This window comes from Gobio gobio (genome assembly GCF_949357685.1).
Source record: "Gobio gobio genome assembly, chromosome: 9".
Lineage (NCBI taxonomy): Eukaryota > Metazoa > Chordata > Actinopteri > Cypriniformes > Gobionidae > Gobio > Gobio gobio.
In genome coordinates, this window is record NC_137115.1 from 15,651,785 (window position 1) to 15,669,760 (window position 17,976).

Below are 17,976 nucleotides of genomic sequence, written 5' to 3' on the forward strand. Positions count from 1 at the left end.
GTATCTGCTCCTCGTTCACTGTATCTTTATTCTTCTCCAGAAAACCATCACACTGATACTCCACCTGACAGACAGAGAGACATTCGAGGTTATCTTATAGAAAAGAAAATCCATCAACGAGTCTCTGAATAGTCTGTTTTATTCATTTTTATTTCTGTTTTAGTTGTAGTTATTTTAGCAGACAAAAGGAATCTAACAATACAATTAATTCCCTTTTTTTTTATTACAGATACATCTGAGATCAAGAAGTTACTTAAAGCTACAGTGTGTAATATTTATGAGGATCTATTGACAGAAATGCAATATAATATACATAACTATGTTTTCAGTGGTGTATAAAGACCTTACATAATGAACCGTTATGTTTTTATTGCCTTAGAATGAGCCATTTCTATCTACATACACCGCCGTCATGTTTCTACAGTAGCCCTAAACGGACAAACTGCTCTACAGAGCGCTAGCTACTCTCTGCTGTCTCGGACGACATCTTTGTCCTGTGGCGGCCACCGTAGCTTCTCTATGTGCTTCGAAAGATAGGGGTGAGCGGTGGGCGGTTGCAATTCACAACCTCATCACTAGATGCCGCTAAAATTCACACACTGCACCTTTAAATAAATCATAACCAGTGCTGGATAGAAACGGATTACATATAATCTTGGATTACATAATCAGATTCCAAAATATACTTGTAATAAGATTATATTATGTTTTAATCAGACTACAGGTAATTGTTTTTGATTACATGATTACTATTCACAAAATGGCAGTAAGTAATTCACAATTTATTGATTCTCACTAATTCTTCTTAAAGGATTAAGGACTAAAGGTCCTTTTTCATAATTGTATTCCAGTTTTGTGAAATTACATAAATCAGAGGCCACACACAGCAAAACAAATAAAATATTTTATATTTTATTTTGATTGTTTTTATTTTTAATCTTTACATTTTGTGCTTTAATTAATTATTACCTTTTCATAAACTTGCAAACCCTGCAGTTCCTTCACAAACCCCAGTTTAGGAAACCCTGACATAATGTAATGTTTAATGTTTTCCTTTTGTTGATAACAAATTTTCAACATGCTTTTTTTATTTCTATTTTTTTTTTATATCCCTACAGTACAAGATTATCTAATTAAAATCTATGTGATAAAAAGTATAAGGTCAAAAATAATTTAAAAGTAATCCAAAAGTAGTCAAATTACATTACCTAAAATGTGCAATGTAATAGATTACACTACTAACTACAGTTTCCATCATGTAATTTATATTCAGTAATGGACTACAATATGTTAGCAATCTAACCAGCACTGATTATAACTAAGAGCTCCATTAAAAGTCGGGTACACGATTCATAATAGTCCTTTACGACTGTTGCCTGTCAGACTGTATGAACATGATCCTGTTGGGGATCTCTGTTGTCACTAATGTCAGACTGTACGGCAGTCAAGACGCGTTAAAAACGGATGCTTGATAGAAAACTTGTCCGGAGTTCTACATCATCAACACGTTCAGTGACGTGAGATGCATTTACATGCAAGATAGAAATGGTGGCTAGCAGACAAAAACAATCTAGTGTTAATTTTGATCATGGCTTCTCTTGAAAAGAAAAAAATAAAGACGTGTGTGGAGTAGAGCTGCAACTAACGATTATTTTTTCTGTCGACTAATCTAACGATTATTTTTTCGATTAGTCGACTACTCTAACGATTATTTTTCCCAGATTAATCTTATTATTCTTTTTTACTGATTATTGTATTTCAAAGAGGGTAGTGAATTTGTATATTATTTTAACATGAAATCAATGAATGATGACAATATTAATTGTATTTCAGGAAGGGTAGTGTACATAGTATGCCATTTTATAATGAAATATATGAACACAAGAAGCTTTTTAAACATAATATATAATGATACTATTCATCATAAAATGTATACAGAGTAGGCCTAATTAGGAAAAGTTGTTTACTATAGTAGTTGAGTATGATTTACTTATTGATTTGTGTCAATAGTAAACGAAAATGCACTTGTATTTATCTGCAAAAGGTTCACATACAGGAGCTTTCAGCAGTGTTAATGTATAACTAGTCGTCTATTTTGAAGATACATGTGCATAAACAACGACTAAAGCTGCCAGAAGTTTTTGCCCAAACTTCAAAGACATATTTAAATGATTAAAGCTAGAGGCATATCTTAACTTTAATGTTACTTTAATCATGCAAACTACCTATATACAGCATGTTATTATGCATATGTGTTTGGGACAGAGGGGAACCAGGTCGCATTAACAGGAGATATATGCAGCCCATAATAAATAAAAGCACGAGACGTACTGGGGTCGGAGAAGAACACCGGAAAATGTGACCGTCTGTTGCAATACACGCGCCACGGTTCAGCTGCGCGAGAGAACACTGGCAGCAGGGTTGCCAGGTTTACACAACAAAACCCACCCATTCGTTACTCAAAACTAGCCCAATCGCGTTTCGGCGAGGTTCTCTGGTAAACATCGCGTTCGGGGGGTTAAATATGTGTGTTTTTTTGCTTCAACCCGCGGACATGAGACACAGCCCGCGGCAACAGTGTAAAAGTAGCCCAATTCCGAGGGGAAAAAAGCGGACTTGGCAACACTGACTGGCAGTGTGAAAGCTCCCGCTCTCCACGCGCACAGCTCCTGCTCTGCCACCGCGTGCAGTGTGAAACCGGCGTTACAGAGCGAACAAAGCACAGTTTTATTCGGCTTCTGTTTAAAGTACTCCCACACTTTTGAATGTCGCGGTCTGGCTTTATATGATAAATGATCATTTTCACTATGCCCGGGAGCAGAAGCTGCCATTATTCTAGATCTTCTGTTCCATTCTAGAACGTAAATAATGTGCCGCCGACGCGTCGACGCATTTCACGCACGTATTTTCGTAGTCGACGTCATCGACGACGTCGACGCGTCGTTGCAGCCCTAGTGTGGAGCAGGCTGAAGTCTGAGAAAGCTAGAAAAGAGCAAACTCCCAGAAAAATATTCTATTAAATGTATATATTTAGAGTGTCATTTATATTAGTAATGCTGCTTAGAGAATTAAGTGGAACCTGATTTAACCTTAAGGATGTTTGAGAAAGCACCTGCTAATGCTCAAACCCTGATTTGACTGTGTGTGTGTGTGTGTGTGTGTTGAATTTCTATCACACATTCTAAATGTGGCTTATGATATCCACCCTCCTTCTCCATGAGTGTTTCCTCAAAGATGTCATACACCATATCTAAAAACAGATCCGTAGCCGTCATAAGCTCACGTGAAGACATATGAGCGCCCCTTACGAAGCACACAGGAGACTTGACTCAGTTGTTTTGGCATTAGCATGTTTCTAAGCTAACAGAATGATACTCAAAGGCACAGTGTGTAAATTTTTAGCGGCATCTAGTGGTGAGGTTGTCAATTGCAATCCACCATCGCACACCCCTCCCTTTCGAAGCAAATAGAGAAGCTACGGTGGCTGACACAGGACAAAAATGTTGCCGTCAGCGAGAGCAGAGAGTGACTAGCGCTCTGTAGAGCAGTTTGTCCGTTTAGGGCTACTGTAGAAACATGATGGCACAAAATGGCGATTTCACCCGCGGTGTATGAAGATTGAAATGGCTCAGGTAATAAAAACATAACGGTACATTATGTAGCGCTAACTAACTCACATTTGGGACCTCAGTGACTATAAAACCCTGCCTACTGTACATTCCTGGGTATGATTAAGGTATTTTTTTTCATACTCTCATTGGGGGCAGAGCCCCCTAAAATGAAAATCCTAGAATCACCCCTGTATGTCACAATAGGGAACAGACTATTGAAACATTGGTTTCATGTTGACTTTAAATATTGTAAAATCTATTGGATTTTAGTTGGATTGTATGCACATCCAAATGGTAGTTATTCCTCAGATAAACTGCCTAAATCACCTGGATTCAGTCAGATTCACTAAACAGATTCCAGGAAGTGTTTGTCAGCCTGTTATTGTGTGTGAATCTTGACAAAACATTATAATTTGCTTCATTATATTGTGTATTGCTTCAAAAAAGCCTATATTACAAATAAGACAGTGTTGATAATAGGTGAATTTTCAATGTTTCCTGCTGATTTTAGCATGTCACAACAACAAAAAATTGCTCAGCACAGAACAGAACTTCACACTCTGTCACGTCTAGGGCGTTTCTGGGACACAGTGGCACGTGGCTTATGGCGGCAGTGTGAATGCTGTTAATATTGTGAGATGAACATGCACTGTTCAGATGTAGTATGTGTGAGGCAGCTCAGTAGGTTTTTTGGAACAGAAATACAATTTCACTGTGGTCAGATATTATATATTAAATGACACATACAGTACTGTAAATCACAGTTTATCAGGAATGCTGAACCAGCCTGAGTATGAAGTGTGTGTGTGTGTACCTTATCTGCAAAGTGCTGAATAATGAAAGCTTTATTGGACATCCGTGGCTTTTCAAAAAGTGCACACGTCTTCAAATGAGTGTTATACAGTTTCTGAGCCCAGGAGTCATCAGAACCCTTCGGCATCTAAGAGAAAGAGAGAAAAAGAGAGGCTGTACAGTATATGAAGTAAGAACTGTAGTCTCAAACAGGATTCCAATTACACAACACAGGTCTTGTTTCTCTTTGGTTTTTTTTACAGTGATGTACTCTACCATTCAAAAGTTAAAAGACATTATTACTTTTATTCAGAAAAAACAAATTAACTTGATCAAAAGTGACAGTAATGACATTGTTCCTAGGAAAATCTACTTCAAACAAATGCTGTTGTATTTAACATTCTATTCATCAAATAATCCTGAAAAAATGTGTTTTTTCAAAAATATTAAACGGCATATCGGTTTTCAAAATTGATAATAATAAGACATATTTCTTGAGCACCAAATCAGCAGATTTCTGTGACACTGAAGACTGGAGTAATGGCTGCTGAATATTCAGGTTTGCCATCCAAGGAATAAATTACATTTCACATGTGATGTTTGTATGTTTGTAGGTAACACTAGTTTAGGGTCCAATTCTCACTATCAACTAGATTCTATTAGCATGCATATTACTAGGATATTGACTGTTTTTTAGTACTAATAAAGCACATATTAATGCCTTATTCTGCATGACCATATTTTACATCCCTTAATCCTACCCAATGCTTAAACTTAGCAACTACCTTACTAACTATTAGAGTTGAGTTCAACTATTAAATTGAGTTTATAGAGGCAAAAGTCGTAGTTAATAGTGAGAATTGGACCCTGCAATGCATGCAATTAAATACCTGGTTTACTGGCATTACGTAGTTATGACAGAAATATTTGGTTTAACCACTTTTTATTACCACTCTAGTCTTATGTTCAACTTTCAAATCGGAGTGTGTTTTAATGTATATTGCGTTTTCCCACAGACTTCATAAGACAGTAGGTGAATTAGAGTAACAAGTCAAAAATGTTTTCTGTGGTAATTGACAGATGCTGTTGACATGCAATGTATTGAATGCCAAAAATGCATAAATGTGTCACAAATATGCATCAATTAAAATCAACAAAACATGTTGTTAAACAAAAATTGTGTTAAATTTAATTATTAAATGTTGAATTTGTTTTCATACTTTTTAACTCACAAAGTCATAAAAGTTTTTTTTCAATACAGCCAATCACATAAAACATGAAGTACATTCACATCTTAATTTACAATAAGACTGAAAATGTACCTTGCACTCTTCATCCAGCAGGTCCAGGACACCCATCTTGGCCTCAATGAGGTTGATACATGGCTGATTATCATAGAAATCAATGAGAGTCCAGGGGATCTGCTCTTTCATATACTCTTCCTGCTCCAACTTAAACACATGCTGCACACGAGAAGATGGGAAGACAACAGGAGGGAAGAGGAGAGGAGATGCATCACAATAAAAAAAGAATTATCAACAATCAAAGATGAACTGATGAGATATGGGGCCCTATTTTAACGATCTAAGAGGATGGTCTAAAGCGCGTGGTGCAAGTGCACTTAGGGTGTTGTCCGAATCAACTTTTGCTAGTTTAACGGCGGGAAAAATGCTCGGCGCACATGGTCTAAAAGGGTTGTCCCTATTCACTTAATGAGTCATGGTTGAGTTTTGGGCGTACATTCAATAAACCGATCATAGTCTCATCTCCCATTCCCTTTAAAATCCGGCTGCGCTTGTACCATGGCGGATTCGCTATGTACATGTGGAATATACACACCCTCAACCGAACGAGTCAGTTTAAATACATTAAATACGTGTGTATTGTCACGATTAGTTAAATAAGTAGCCAATTTCATTCGTCATTACTGCAAATAGGTCATTCTTATACATGCAATGACTATCCATTATTGTACACAATAATAGTGTTTTACATTGTAGTCCTTTTATTTTTTATATTTGGCAAGTTGGTGTGTTGCTGTGCGTCCCTGTGTTTGTAATAAGCAGAGTGTACGTGTGTTGTGCACCCGCCTATAGGTGCGGTATTTAAACAACGTGACGCAGGACGTAAAAATGATAACGCATCAGGCTGAAACTAGCAAAACACTTGCATCGCGCCTGGCACCGCATTACGCCGGGTGAATGATAGGGCCCATTGTGTCGTGTGAAGTGGCTCAGAGGTCTCACCATGTTGAACTGCTGCTGTAGTTTCTCATTGGCATAATTAATACAGAACTGTTCAAAACTGTTGATTTCAAAAGTCTCAAACCTGGAAAAATAAAACAAAACACCACAATTCACTTCTGTAACTCTATAATGAACCAGTGCTGTCTGTTCTCAAAGATGTGTACGTGTGTGTATGAACACACACCCGTAAATGTCTAGGACTCCGATGAACGAGTGCTGCTTCATCGAAGAATGCAGTGCTTTGTTCACATGGTCCACGATCCAGTTGAAGAGTTTGGCGTAGATATGTTTAGCGAGTGCATCGCGGGCATTTATGGCCTGTAGTTTGGGGACGGGCTTTATGTACGTCTCAGTTGCCGTCTTCAGCTTCTTATGACACAGCCAATGAGACATGTCTTGATACGTCACGCCCATCAATTCACAAAACACACTCAGGTGCCCATTATTTGGCTGGATGGAAAAAAGAGAGAAAATTCAATCATTACTACACAATGAAACAAATTCATGTCACACTTTAAATAATGTGTCTTTAACCACTATGTACCTAAGATTTTTTTTTAATTTTTTTATGTAAGTACAATGTACTTATTGTGTTCATAATGTATTGCAAAACACTTTTGCTGCTATTGAGGTGGAATAGGTTTAAGGGTGGGTTAAGGTGTGGGTCAACATTGTAATTATAGATGTAATTACATATAGGTATTTTATAAATATAAATACATGTTTGAGAATGTTTTACACAATAAGTGCATTGCATCAAATGATTCATTTAAATGTTAATACATAGTAGTTAAAGACATATAAAGTGGGAACCAAATTTGTACAGTAGTACTCTGGGGTATTTGGTTAAAAATTATATATAAAATATAATATATATATATATATATATAGCACAGCTCTACAGTATATATAAAGTATTTCCGACTTTATCTGCAAACATACAGTACACTGACATATAAAATGATTAGTGCTGTCAAATCGATTAATCGCAATTAATCACATCTAAAATAAAGGTTTGTGTTTACATAATGTGTGTGTATTGTGTATAATTAATGTGTATATAAATACACACACATATATGTACATATTTAAGAAAAATGTGTTAGATTTATATATAAAATATTTATATTTATATATATATACACACAGTATATACATGCAAATATTTCTTAAATATATACATGAATGAGTGTGTATTTACATATACATAGTAATTATACACAGCACACACACATATATTATATAAACACAAACTTTTATTTTGGATGTGATTAATCGTGATTAATTGATTTGACAGCACTAAAAATTATATATACTATATAGCAAATCTTAAACGCCTGACCTTTTTTATTTGTCGCAAAATGTAACTATATTATCTGCCAGCTCTAATATGCTAAATGTGACTATAATGCATGAAGACGCTAACCTCTATAAACATGAATTAACATCATGATTTTCTGCTTTGAAAAAATGTGCATTGTGAAAAGCACTATACAATACATTTTGGTCATAAAATGCATTTAAGAGTGTTGCACTCCAAGACATCTCTTCATTTATTTGTTTTCTATTTTCCTCATATAACAATAGATAGACATGCCCACAGTTAAATCACATTGGTCCAAAATGCCACTCCACATATTTGAACTTTAAAGTCAACATGAAACTAACCGGAATGATACTGCTGTCCGAGTCTCTATCCTTCACTTCCACGTTCCCCAGGTGCAAAATTGAAGCCAGAATCCGAAACAAGCCCATCTGATAGGACTCGTTTACACCTGAAGAGAGACATCAACAAATTAACAATATGAAAACATCAAGAAATCAGCACAAAATCCTTCGGTCTAATAGGCTAGCTAGAAACTATATAGCTCTAAAATCTACTTAAACCGTCTCGATTTAATCCAACAGAGCTTGTTGATAACATGTTGCTAAGCTAACACAACGCTATAATAAGAATTAAACAAATTCCTACCAAAAATAATTGGGTAGTCAATTTAAAAAAAGATCTATTTTATTGATACTTTTGACATTGTATGAAAAATATTTGTTTAAAAGCCACATTACTCTAAGCTTGCACCACAATGCATTCTGGGACAGCCCAATCCCCACTCACTCATTTACTTGCTCTGCAATTTACTCCCTCTACCTCATCTGAGATGGTTATTTTTTTTACATTAAACTCTCAACTACATGACAATTTATTGAACTTTCAATCTGACCTAGCAGTGTGAAGGCGTTCCTGGTGGTGGACATCTCCTTGGCATCATCTATTCCATCAATCACTGGGCTCCTGCCCTGTTTGGTGTAGTGAAATTCATTAGCTTTCCCTGTGGAGAAAGAAACGCATAACTTTTATTGTAATCACTCAAATAAAAAATTATTGCACCAACTAAAAAAAGAAGAAGCAGACTTTCTGAAGGATCTATCCTAGGGTTGGGCTGTCATCAAACCCAACTGTTGATGTAAAATAATCAATAAAAATGAACTAATAATTTCTTATGTTAGATATGTTCCAAACAAGGAGATAATTGAGTTGAAATAAAGATACAAACTGCAGCATTTATCAAACCAATTTGGCACAAAAAAAAGATGATTTCTGTGCAGAGAGGTTCAAATACTATACTACTTCTATTTTCTAAACTGGTTAATTGAAATGTACCATCTGAATGTACTGATTCACCAAAATGAACAGGACTTTTCAATTTAACATGAAGAAGAGGTCAGTGTGAGCAAAAATATGTTTGATCAGTTTGCTGGGTTCTAATCTAGTATGATTCCCAACTGAGTTGGTTCCTTTTAGTGAATCAAAATCACAAAGCTTACAGCTGCATTATGTTGTAAATAAGACTCATCAAGCTCACATCAGCCTACTCTCAGCTGATCCACGTCTACCTATAGGAATACGATGCCTATCACAGCATCCCTATATAAAAGGCCCATTCAGTACTATCAGCAGCTATATCGCGTTGCTCAGGAGCTAATTACCCTCCTCCATTCCCAGCTCTGACTCTCATCCAGTCTAGACTTGGCCTTCTGATATTCCTCTTCGAATCAGACACATTTTTCTTGAATTATGTTGTAAATTACATTATTAAGCATGAATGATATCTGCAATACTGCGCTTCCTGCTCTTATCCATGCTAGGCTGCACGGATAAGCAGCTAATCCAAACTATATACTAATTGTCTATCATCTTTGACGATAGTGGTCCTGACAGAACTGAGAGTTAAATCCGTGTAGTAACTGACTGGTTGTTCATATGACAATGTTTAACATAACAGTAAACTAAAATGTAGTTTGTTAAATAATGTAAACATTAATTCGGACACACTAGGAACACGTCATTAGTACTACATAGATTTGCATTAATAAAAACCTTTATGTTATTCACAGACAGACTCTAAAATACAAAACCTTCTTCATAGATTTAACGAACGATGCACTGTTGCTTGGCAACAGAGACTGTATTGAGAGATTCGCTCACACACAAACTCTCACATTAACGGGGCGTCAGCTGAGCAGGAAGTCAGCTGAGTAGGCAAACAGCAGGAGAGAGCACAGAGCCAGCAGTGTGTGTGTGTGTGTGTGTGTGTGTGTGTGTGTGTGTGTGTTTGTTTCAGAGCAAGTGGGTGAAGCAAACAGAGAAGAGATGATAGGGAGAGGTGTGTGTGGAACCAAACTACAGAAACTCCAGTATTCATATGTGTGTGTGTGTGTGTGTGTGTGTGTGTGTGTGTGTGTGTGTGTGTGTGTGTGTGTGTGTGTGTGTGTGTGTTTGTATTTAGACCTGCACAGCCCGCCTCTCAGCAGGACAGCTCTGATAGCTGCTCTCCATGCTGTGCCAACACGAACACACTCTAATCAGACACGCAACCCACAAACGCACCTTCACCTATTTAAAGGGGCACTTCAGTGCTGGGAAGATGAATGTGTATTTAAACGGGGTCATTTATGTAGTAGAAATGTGAAATTATTTTTGAATTTGGTGCCTTCTAGACTGAGAAAATACTTTTTGTCTCATGTAGATGAAAGACAACAACTCCCAGAATGCACTTGTTTCGCTGCCCAACGAGTCCACTCCAAGCGGCAACCTCCCGCAGTTTCTCTTGAAGCCAATACGGAAGTGCCTCAAACTGCAATTCATCGACTGGCCGCTAGAGACAGGCTCCAGAAGGGAGCAGAATCTCATTGAGCCCCATGTTAAAATGGCCAACTTTAGAGCAGAATAAAACATGTTTACAGCCTGGTACAAATTGTGCTTTTGGTCTATATGGCTCATTTTGCCCTTCATGACAACTGTGAGGGGGGTGAATTTTTTTACAACTCATTCGTTTACATTATATAAAGCCTTAAAATTCTGCATAATTAAGGGCGTGGCCATTTCGAGTGAGAGGTGGATAGCCATTTATCTGCTGTCTGTTAGTCAACGCGTCACTTAAGCTCCGCCCACGTCCCGCCTTTTTGCCCATTTTCTGTTATCCGGGAGTGACGCGCGATGACGCGCTGCCAAGATGGCTCGTCCCTACTTTGCGCTTCAGAACGGCTCATCAGAATCCTATGGGTGACGTCACGGACACTACGTCCATATTTTTTTACAGTCAATGGTCCACTCCCAAAGCCACGGCTACTAGTTATTACCTGCCCACCGTTACATCACCCCCACCGTCGTTTTGTTTTTCATAGTAATACAATAATTTAGTTCAGTTAGAGAATAAACACCACAATTAAAAACTGAACGTGTCTTTTCAATAACGTGTGAGTGAGCCGAACGAAATGCACGGAAAAAACGCAGATTTCATTCATCACGAGAGAAGAGCTGAGCAGAGCTGAGGTAAGGTAAGCGCGGCAGTCATTCACGGTGTGTGTCCAGTCTGGCGCGTTATCAGATCGCATATGGAAGCTTAACTTTCATAAGAATTCATTGAAAAGTTGAAACACTCACTTTGCTCCGCAGCGCTCCGTTATTAATGCCCGATCTGAGCGGCCGTGCACATTTACATTCTGTGAGTGAGATCCCTCCCCTGTGGGCGTGTTGTAAACATGCAGAACTAGCTCCTTCTACTGGCTGTAGTCTTTAGCCTCTGGCCAAAAAATCCTCAGATGACGTAATTTGAATATACTACTGGGTTTCTACTGATACAAAGCTTAATAATCGCTGAAGTAACCCTTTAAATAGGGACATGCCATAATTATTTTCAGACTTTTTTTTATTTTTTATTATTAATTACAAGAACTATAGACTAACCCTATAGGCTACTATTATACTTTCAAACTTTTTTTTATAACATTTAAATTTTTTAGGATTCAAGCATCCAATTTTTAACATTCACTTCCTCATCTCAATCCAGACCCTTAAGGCTTTGGTTCATCTTTGAAAAAAAAACTAAGATATTTTTCATGAATCTTGAGAGGTTTCTGTCACTCCATTGAAAGTCCAGATAACCAAAACCATATAAGATCCAAAAAGGTCATAAAGGCATTGTAAAACAAATCCATATGAATCGAGCAGACGTATGAAGAAATATGATCACTTTATATGATAAACAGATGTAATTTAGGCTTTTATTTACATATAACCAATGATTAACAAACATACATCGAGGAGCATAACATATGGTAAAAATGGAAGCTCAAACGTGCGTGTGTTATACCAGTGACACGTACAAGCGTCCATTCACCTTTGTAAAGCTCTTTATGTACAGTATAAAAGTCTAAATTAAATCTGTTCATCATATAAAGCAATTGTATATCTCTCCACAAGACTTGGATTAAACCATATGGATTAATTTTATGCTAAGTTAGGTTACCTGGACTTTTAATGGAGGGACAGAAACCTCTCATGGTTTCATTAAAAATATCCAAAAACCACTAGAATAATGTTATATATTTTGTTGACTTGTGCACTTACATTATCCCTAATGTTTCCAAGAATGAAAAAAATTCAGAGAAATAAGCAAATTTAACCAGGACTGTGGACCGTGTCCATGCATCGCCTATTAGCTGAGCTTTTTTATTTACTGAATGCTACAAATGGAATTATTTATTTACAATATGCACACATTCATTACTGTTAATCTTATGCCTAATCTGAAGAAAACGGCTTTGTTAATATTTCTTGTTTGTATTATAAATTACATTACATAGGCCTATTTCAATTAAAAATGGCGAAATTAGACAAAAGTTTATTAATTTGCCTGAATTTTTGTCATTTGTTTAACATTTCTGACTTAAAGAGGCAGCTGTCAAATAGGAAATGTTTAGTTTAGCTACACATCTCGCACTTGACGTTGAGTCGTGCTGCTAAAATTCGTGCTACGCCTCAGCAGATTCTGTGCGCAAATACAGTGATCAGTCACGTCAGATAAAAGAGCATCAAAACGCCATTTATCGTTTGAATTTCGTGATAAAATGGACAGAATACTTTATATGTTTGTGTGGGTACTCGGATTGAAGTAAGTCGTAAAACAATTAAGCCAAAGTTACTGTTGACTGTTAAAGATTGCATTTGGAACCGTTCGGTACACATGTGCACCGTACTGGAAGTAGTAATGTGTCGTTCATGAACGATTCATTCATTTTGAACAAATCTTTAATATGACTCAAGAACAACGAGTTGTCTCAGAGAGCGATTCGTTCATTTTGTGTTGACCGCACATGCGCAACCTCCCATATGTTCTGTACAGGAAACAGAATTGATTAGCTCATCTCTCGAGTCTCGGTTCGAGTCATTCTTTCATCCAGTCCCAGCCCCATAGGCAAGGCTATGCAGTCACCGGAAAAAGAAAAGATTAGTTCATCTCTCAAGTCTCGTTCTTTTTTCACGTGACGTGACAGCCGTGTTGGATACAGAAATTAGTTCATTCACAACCTTCCTTACAAACAAGTGCGTAGTTTTTTTATTTGTTTATTTCAGTTTTTTAGTTAGAATAATAATTTATTTTCCTTTGAAGCCTGGACAGATTGGGTTGGTCAGAATGGATAGGCATAACAAATGTTTATTGCACCAATCTTCTGATGATTTTATAATAATAAATATATTACAACATGCAGTCAATAATATGATTGTAATTTCGACTGTATATGTTGCGAGACAGACCGGGAAGCGGTCACGTGAAAAAAGAACGAGACTTGAGAGATGAACTAATAATTTCTGTTACTGCATTCAGCCTATGGGGACTTGAACGAACGACTCGAACGAGAAGACTCGAAAGATGAACTAATCTTTTCTGTTTCCGGTGACTGCATTGCTTTGTCTATTGGCCAGGGACTTGATGAACGAATGACCCGAGACTCGAGAGATGAAATAATCTTTTCTGTTTCCGGATGCATGTATTTATTTACATATGAGGCTGTCAAGGTGACAAAAGAAATAATGTTTTGCATCGGGAGGTGAGGTGAACGAACAGACTGCATACATAGCCTGAAGCACGCAATAGCAATTCATTAATCAATCATTTCTTACTCAAAGTTTGGCCATGGCTGCATTAGCTTATAGTTTAGTTTTTATTCCAAAAGAACTAAATGTGTTGAAAAATGTAACATGTAACATTTGAATTAGATTCTGCTGAAATTAACGAAATGAACGAAAAGACTTGAAAAAAGATTTGTTGCTGAACGAGATTCAAAGATCCGAGTCAGTAAAATGATCCAAACTTCCCATTATTAACCGGAAGCCCTGTACCGAAACAGTTCTGTACGAATACATGTACCGTTACACCCCTAATGGATACAGGATATTATATTAGGAGCAGACAAATAAATAAATGTAGTTTGTTTTGTTTTTACAAGCGGTCATTCCTCAGAGGTTTGCCATCTTGAATGATCCATGGTCAATTTTTCTTGTTGGCTCAGCTTCATGCTACACACAGTCAAAATTGTGTGCGGATATAACATGGTTTGGAAGATGGATTTCTTTGCACTCTCTCAATAATAACATTTCGTAATATTTTTTTTAATAAAAAAAAGTTACATTGTGTAGCTTTAATACTTATAAAACTCCCCATCATACAGTTACAGCTCAAATATTCCCATGAATGAGTAATCCTAATTTGAATAATATTCTCGTTTAAAAAAAATCTCCTCTTGAATGAAATATGCTGGGTTATTTTGTGTGTGCGTGTGTGCGGCTCACCGAGTTTCAGGGCTTTTAACTCCGGGAGGTGAGCAGATGCACAGAGCTGATAGAAGATATGATAATTCCTCTCTTCATCCGCCTGGAGAACAAGGAACGCATGAAAAATAAAAATAGCATATAACATTATTTAAGATCAACAGTTGGTTCCATCTGCAGTATTTTATTGCATCACAAGAAACCCAACCACAATTTGTAAGACTTAGAAAAACAGACATTGAAAACAAATCAGTTACTGCTCATGAAGCTGCATGAACTAACATAAAGTGCCACTATGCTTTTTCAAATATTACCTTTCATGCAGTGTGTAATATAGCTGTTTGTGAATGTAAAAGGTTATTGTCTCCTAAAAGAATAGATTCTGAACCGCCGAGACAAGTCGTCAGCAATTCCAGTCTCCAGTAACAATGTAACAAATTTGCATAATGCCAGCCTATGGTCTTCATTGGCTGCCTGTGAACGATGTCTACTTTGACCTGCCCTCAAACACTGCAGTTGTAGCTGAGGCCTGGAAGAGTTGTCGACATGTAGAGAAGATACTTTTTTCAGCACTGTGAATCCACTTTGCATGCACTTCAAAATGATGAGGACTCGCACTGGAACTGATACGATAAAACTGACGCCATCGTTACTGTTCGCATCACTGTGTATCAAGTACTGAGGAAGCCTCCGGAGCTAAAATTCAGATATGGCAATGGCCGTCTTGTTTCCTCTGTCATCTGACCTCTCAGAAAGGAGGGCCTTAGAAAGATTGAATCGTTTTCAGACTCTTTGAGAAAATGCTGCAATGTATATTATGAGAAAACAACCTTTTTTTTTTTACCTTTGATGCATGTAAACCTATTGTAGGAGACCCTCAAAACAAAATTAGGAACCTTTTATATAGCACAATAGAGGGTTTGAAGAACAACACTTTCTGGAGTATATGATCATGAATTAGTTCATTATGAAGTGTGTCAGTGTTGACTGTGGCATTCATGCCTCATCAGAAATAATAAACATGACTTGTCAGCTTAATGTTCATGCCATCAGATCCTTTTATGAAGAGATATTCAGAGCTTTCAATTAGCACCAAGTAAACTAAATATCCATGAGCAACATCGCATTTCACTTTGGTTTTGAATAATACTGTATCTGTGATATATGGACAGAATATGGATGGACAGAAACTAAATTTTTCATCCTAAATTTGCAATGACTACTGAAGCACTATTTGAATGAGCTATATCTTTGTTGAATGCTATATATTGTGGCATCAGTTTCAGATTTGCCTGCCCATGAACACGTGGTTGGTCCCAGTATATGTGGACAGGGGCCAGTTTGCATAAACAAACTTAAGACTGTCAAACAGTTAATTAGGGCTAATCAGTCTTACTTTTCGGATTCAAATTAGACCTTTTTATGTAACTAAACTGACTTAAAAAAGTTTTGAAGAATTTGTTTTGTCTAAGCAGTTTATGCAACCGCCCACAGACATCACTATGGTTCCTGAAACCAAACATTCTTAAAGGGCTAGTTTAATTTTTCATTAATTACTCTCCCTCATGTCGTTCCAAACCCGTAAGACTTTCGTTCATCTATGGAACACAAATTAATATATTTTTGATGAAATCTGAGAGCTTTCTGCCCCTCCAGACAGCTACACAACTACCACTTTGACGCTTTAAAAGTTCATAAAGAGATTGTAAACTAATCCATATGAATCAAGCAGTTTAGTCAAAATTTTCTGAAGAGACACAATCGCTTTATATGATGAACAGATTAAATTTAGGCTTTTATTCACATTTAAGAACATTTAAGGCTTTTATGATCAGCGAACATAAACAGGAGCTCAATCAAACCTGCTTGACGAACGTGAATGAACCTCATTGGTTCTCGCACGTCAAGTGAACATGCTTGAGTTTCCATTTACCACAACTGATGTGTGAGTTGATGAATGTTTATATGTGAAAAAAAGCTTTAACTTGAGGATGAGTAATTAATGATATAATTTTTCCTTTTTGGGTGTACTATCCCTTTAAGAATAATATTCTTTGTAACTGCTATTTTCTTCTAATTTCCAAACTTGAAAATAAAGTTAACAATAAGTAATTTCTTAAGAGTAATTTAATCCATAACTAATATGAATCAATAAAACTTTAACTTGAAATCTGCCTTTTTGTCCCACCAATCTAAACCATCAATATATGAAAGCTAAAATATGCCCTCTTTTTTTCATTAGATTATAATTTTAATTACTGGGGCAATGATCAAAAGAAAACTGTACATAAATATCCCTTTTTTTAAATGAAATTTTGTTCATCACGTGCTGCAGTTGATGATAACACATCATTAATTGTGCCAGACAAATAGCTCTGACTAATATCAAAATATAGAAATAAGGTGCGTACGTGCTGTAAAGCAGGGTTTATAATTAAATACATGCATGACACAATACAAGCACAGATTGCAAGTGGTTAGTGAATAAGATGCAGGTTTTTGTTCCACACAGAAGAGTGGTGCAACCCATTACTGTCACAGTAATGCATGTTAAGCATGTACAACAAGCTTGCAAAATACCATTAAATTTACATACGTGCATAGAGTACATTTCTGGTCAAACTCTGCATCTGACACAATCACACACACTTAACTCATCTGGAATTCCCCTAAGCACAACAGCAGTCTCTGTGAGTGTGTTATGTAACACTGAACAGACATGTTTAACTCCATTATCCTCATTCCTGTCCAGCTTTAATCTTTGAGCTTCCCAGAAGGAGAAAATGCTTCTGAATTCCAACCCTATTTCTCACACCTGGGCCATATGAAGTGATTTATGTATAGGCCTGATCAGTTTTGAGGACAATAATACCGGTGCAACCTTGAATGACAGACTTTATAGAGTTATATATTTCAGATTTGGACAAGCCAAGAGCTAAAACTATGGCTGTCTGAAATCGCTCTCATTACCCTTTCATAGTGTTGATAGCAATGAACCGAAATGAACTTTTTACTGAAACTGAAAGCAAAAATAAATAAATGTGATTTATTAATCAATTCATTAATCAAATTGAATTAATAAATCAACAAAAACATTTTTATAATATTTTTTTTTAATATAAATGTTTTAATGATGTATTAATTCAATGAAATATAAATATATTTTAATGGTGGCTCTAATAAAAAAAAATAGTTTTTATGACATGCTGTATGTATT

General features: G+C 36.5%; 1 protein-coding gene across 3 annotated transcripts in view; it reads right to left on the reverse strand.

The window, feature by feature from the left end:
- The window catches only part of myo5aa (myosin VAa), a 133,816-nt gene that overhangs the window by 57,654 nt on the left and 58,186 nt on the right, over positions 1–17,976 (reverse strand). For all 3 annotated transcript variants that reach the window (XM_079826075.1, XM_079826073.1, XM_079826074.1), the window contains exons 7-14: positions 14,781–14,862; positions 8,869–8,976; positions 8,318–8,424; positions 6,834–7,099; positions 6,650–6,731; positions 5,726–5,866; positions 4,426–4,551; positions 1–64 (exon numbers count right to left, since the gene is read on the reverse strand). The exon at positions 1–64 is cut by the window's left edge and continues 20 nt beyond it. In XM_079826075.1, coding sequence (XP_079682201.1) covers positions 1–64; positions 4,426–4,551; positions 5,726–5,866; positions 6,650–6,731; positions 6,834–7,099; positions 8,318–8,424; positions 8,869–8,976; positions 14,781–14,862 — 976 coding nt within the window. The remainder of the gene's footprint in view (positions 65–4,425; positions 4,552–5,725; positions 5,867–6,649; positions 6,732–6,833; positions 7,100–8,317; positions 8,425–8,868; positions 8,977–14,780; positions 14,863–17,976) is intronic.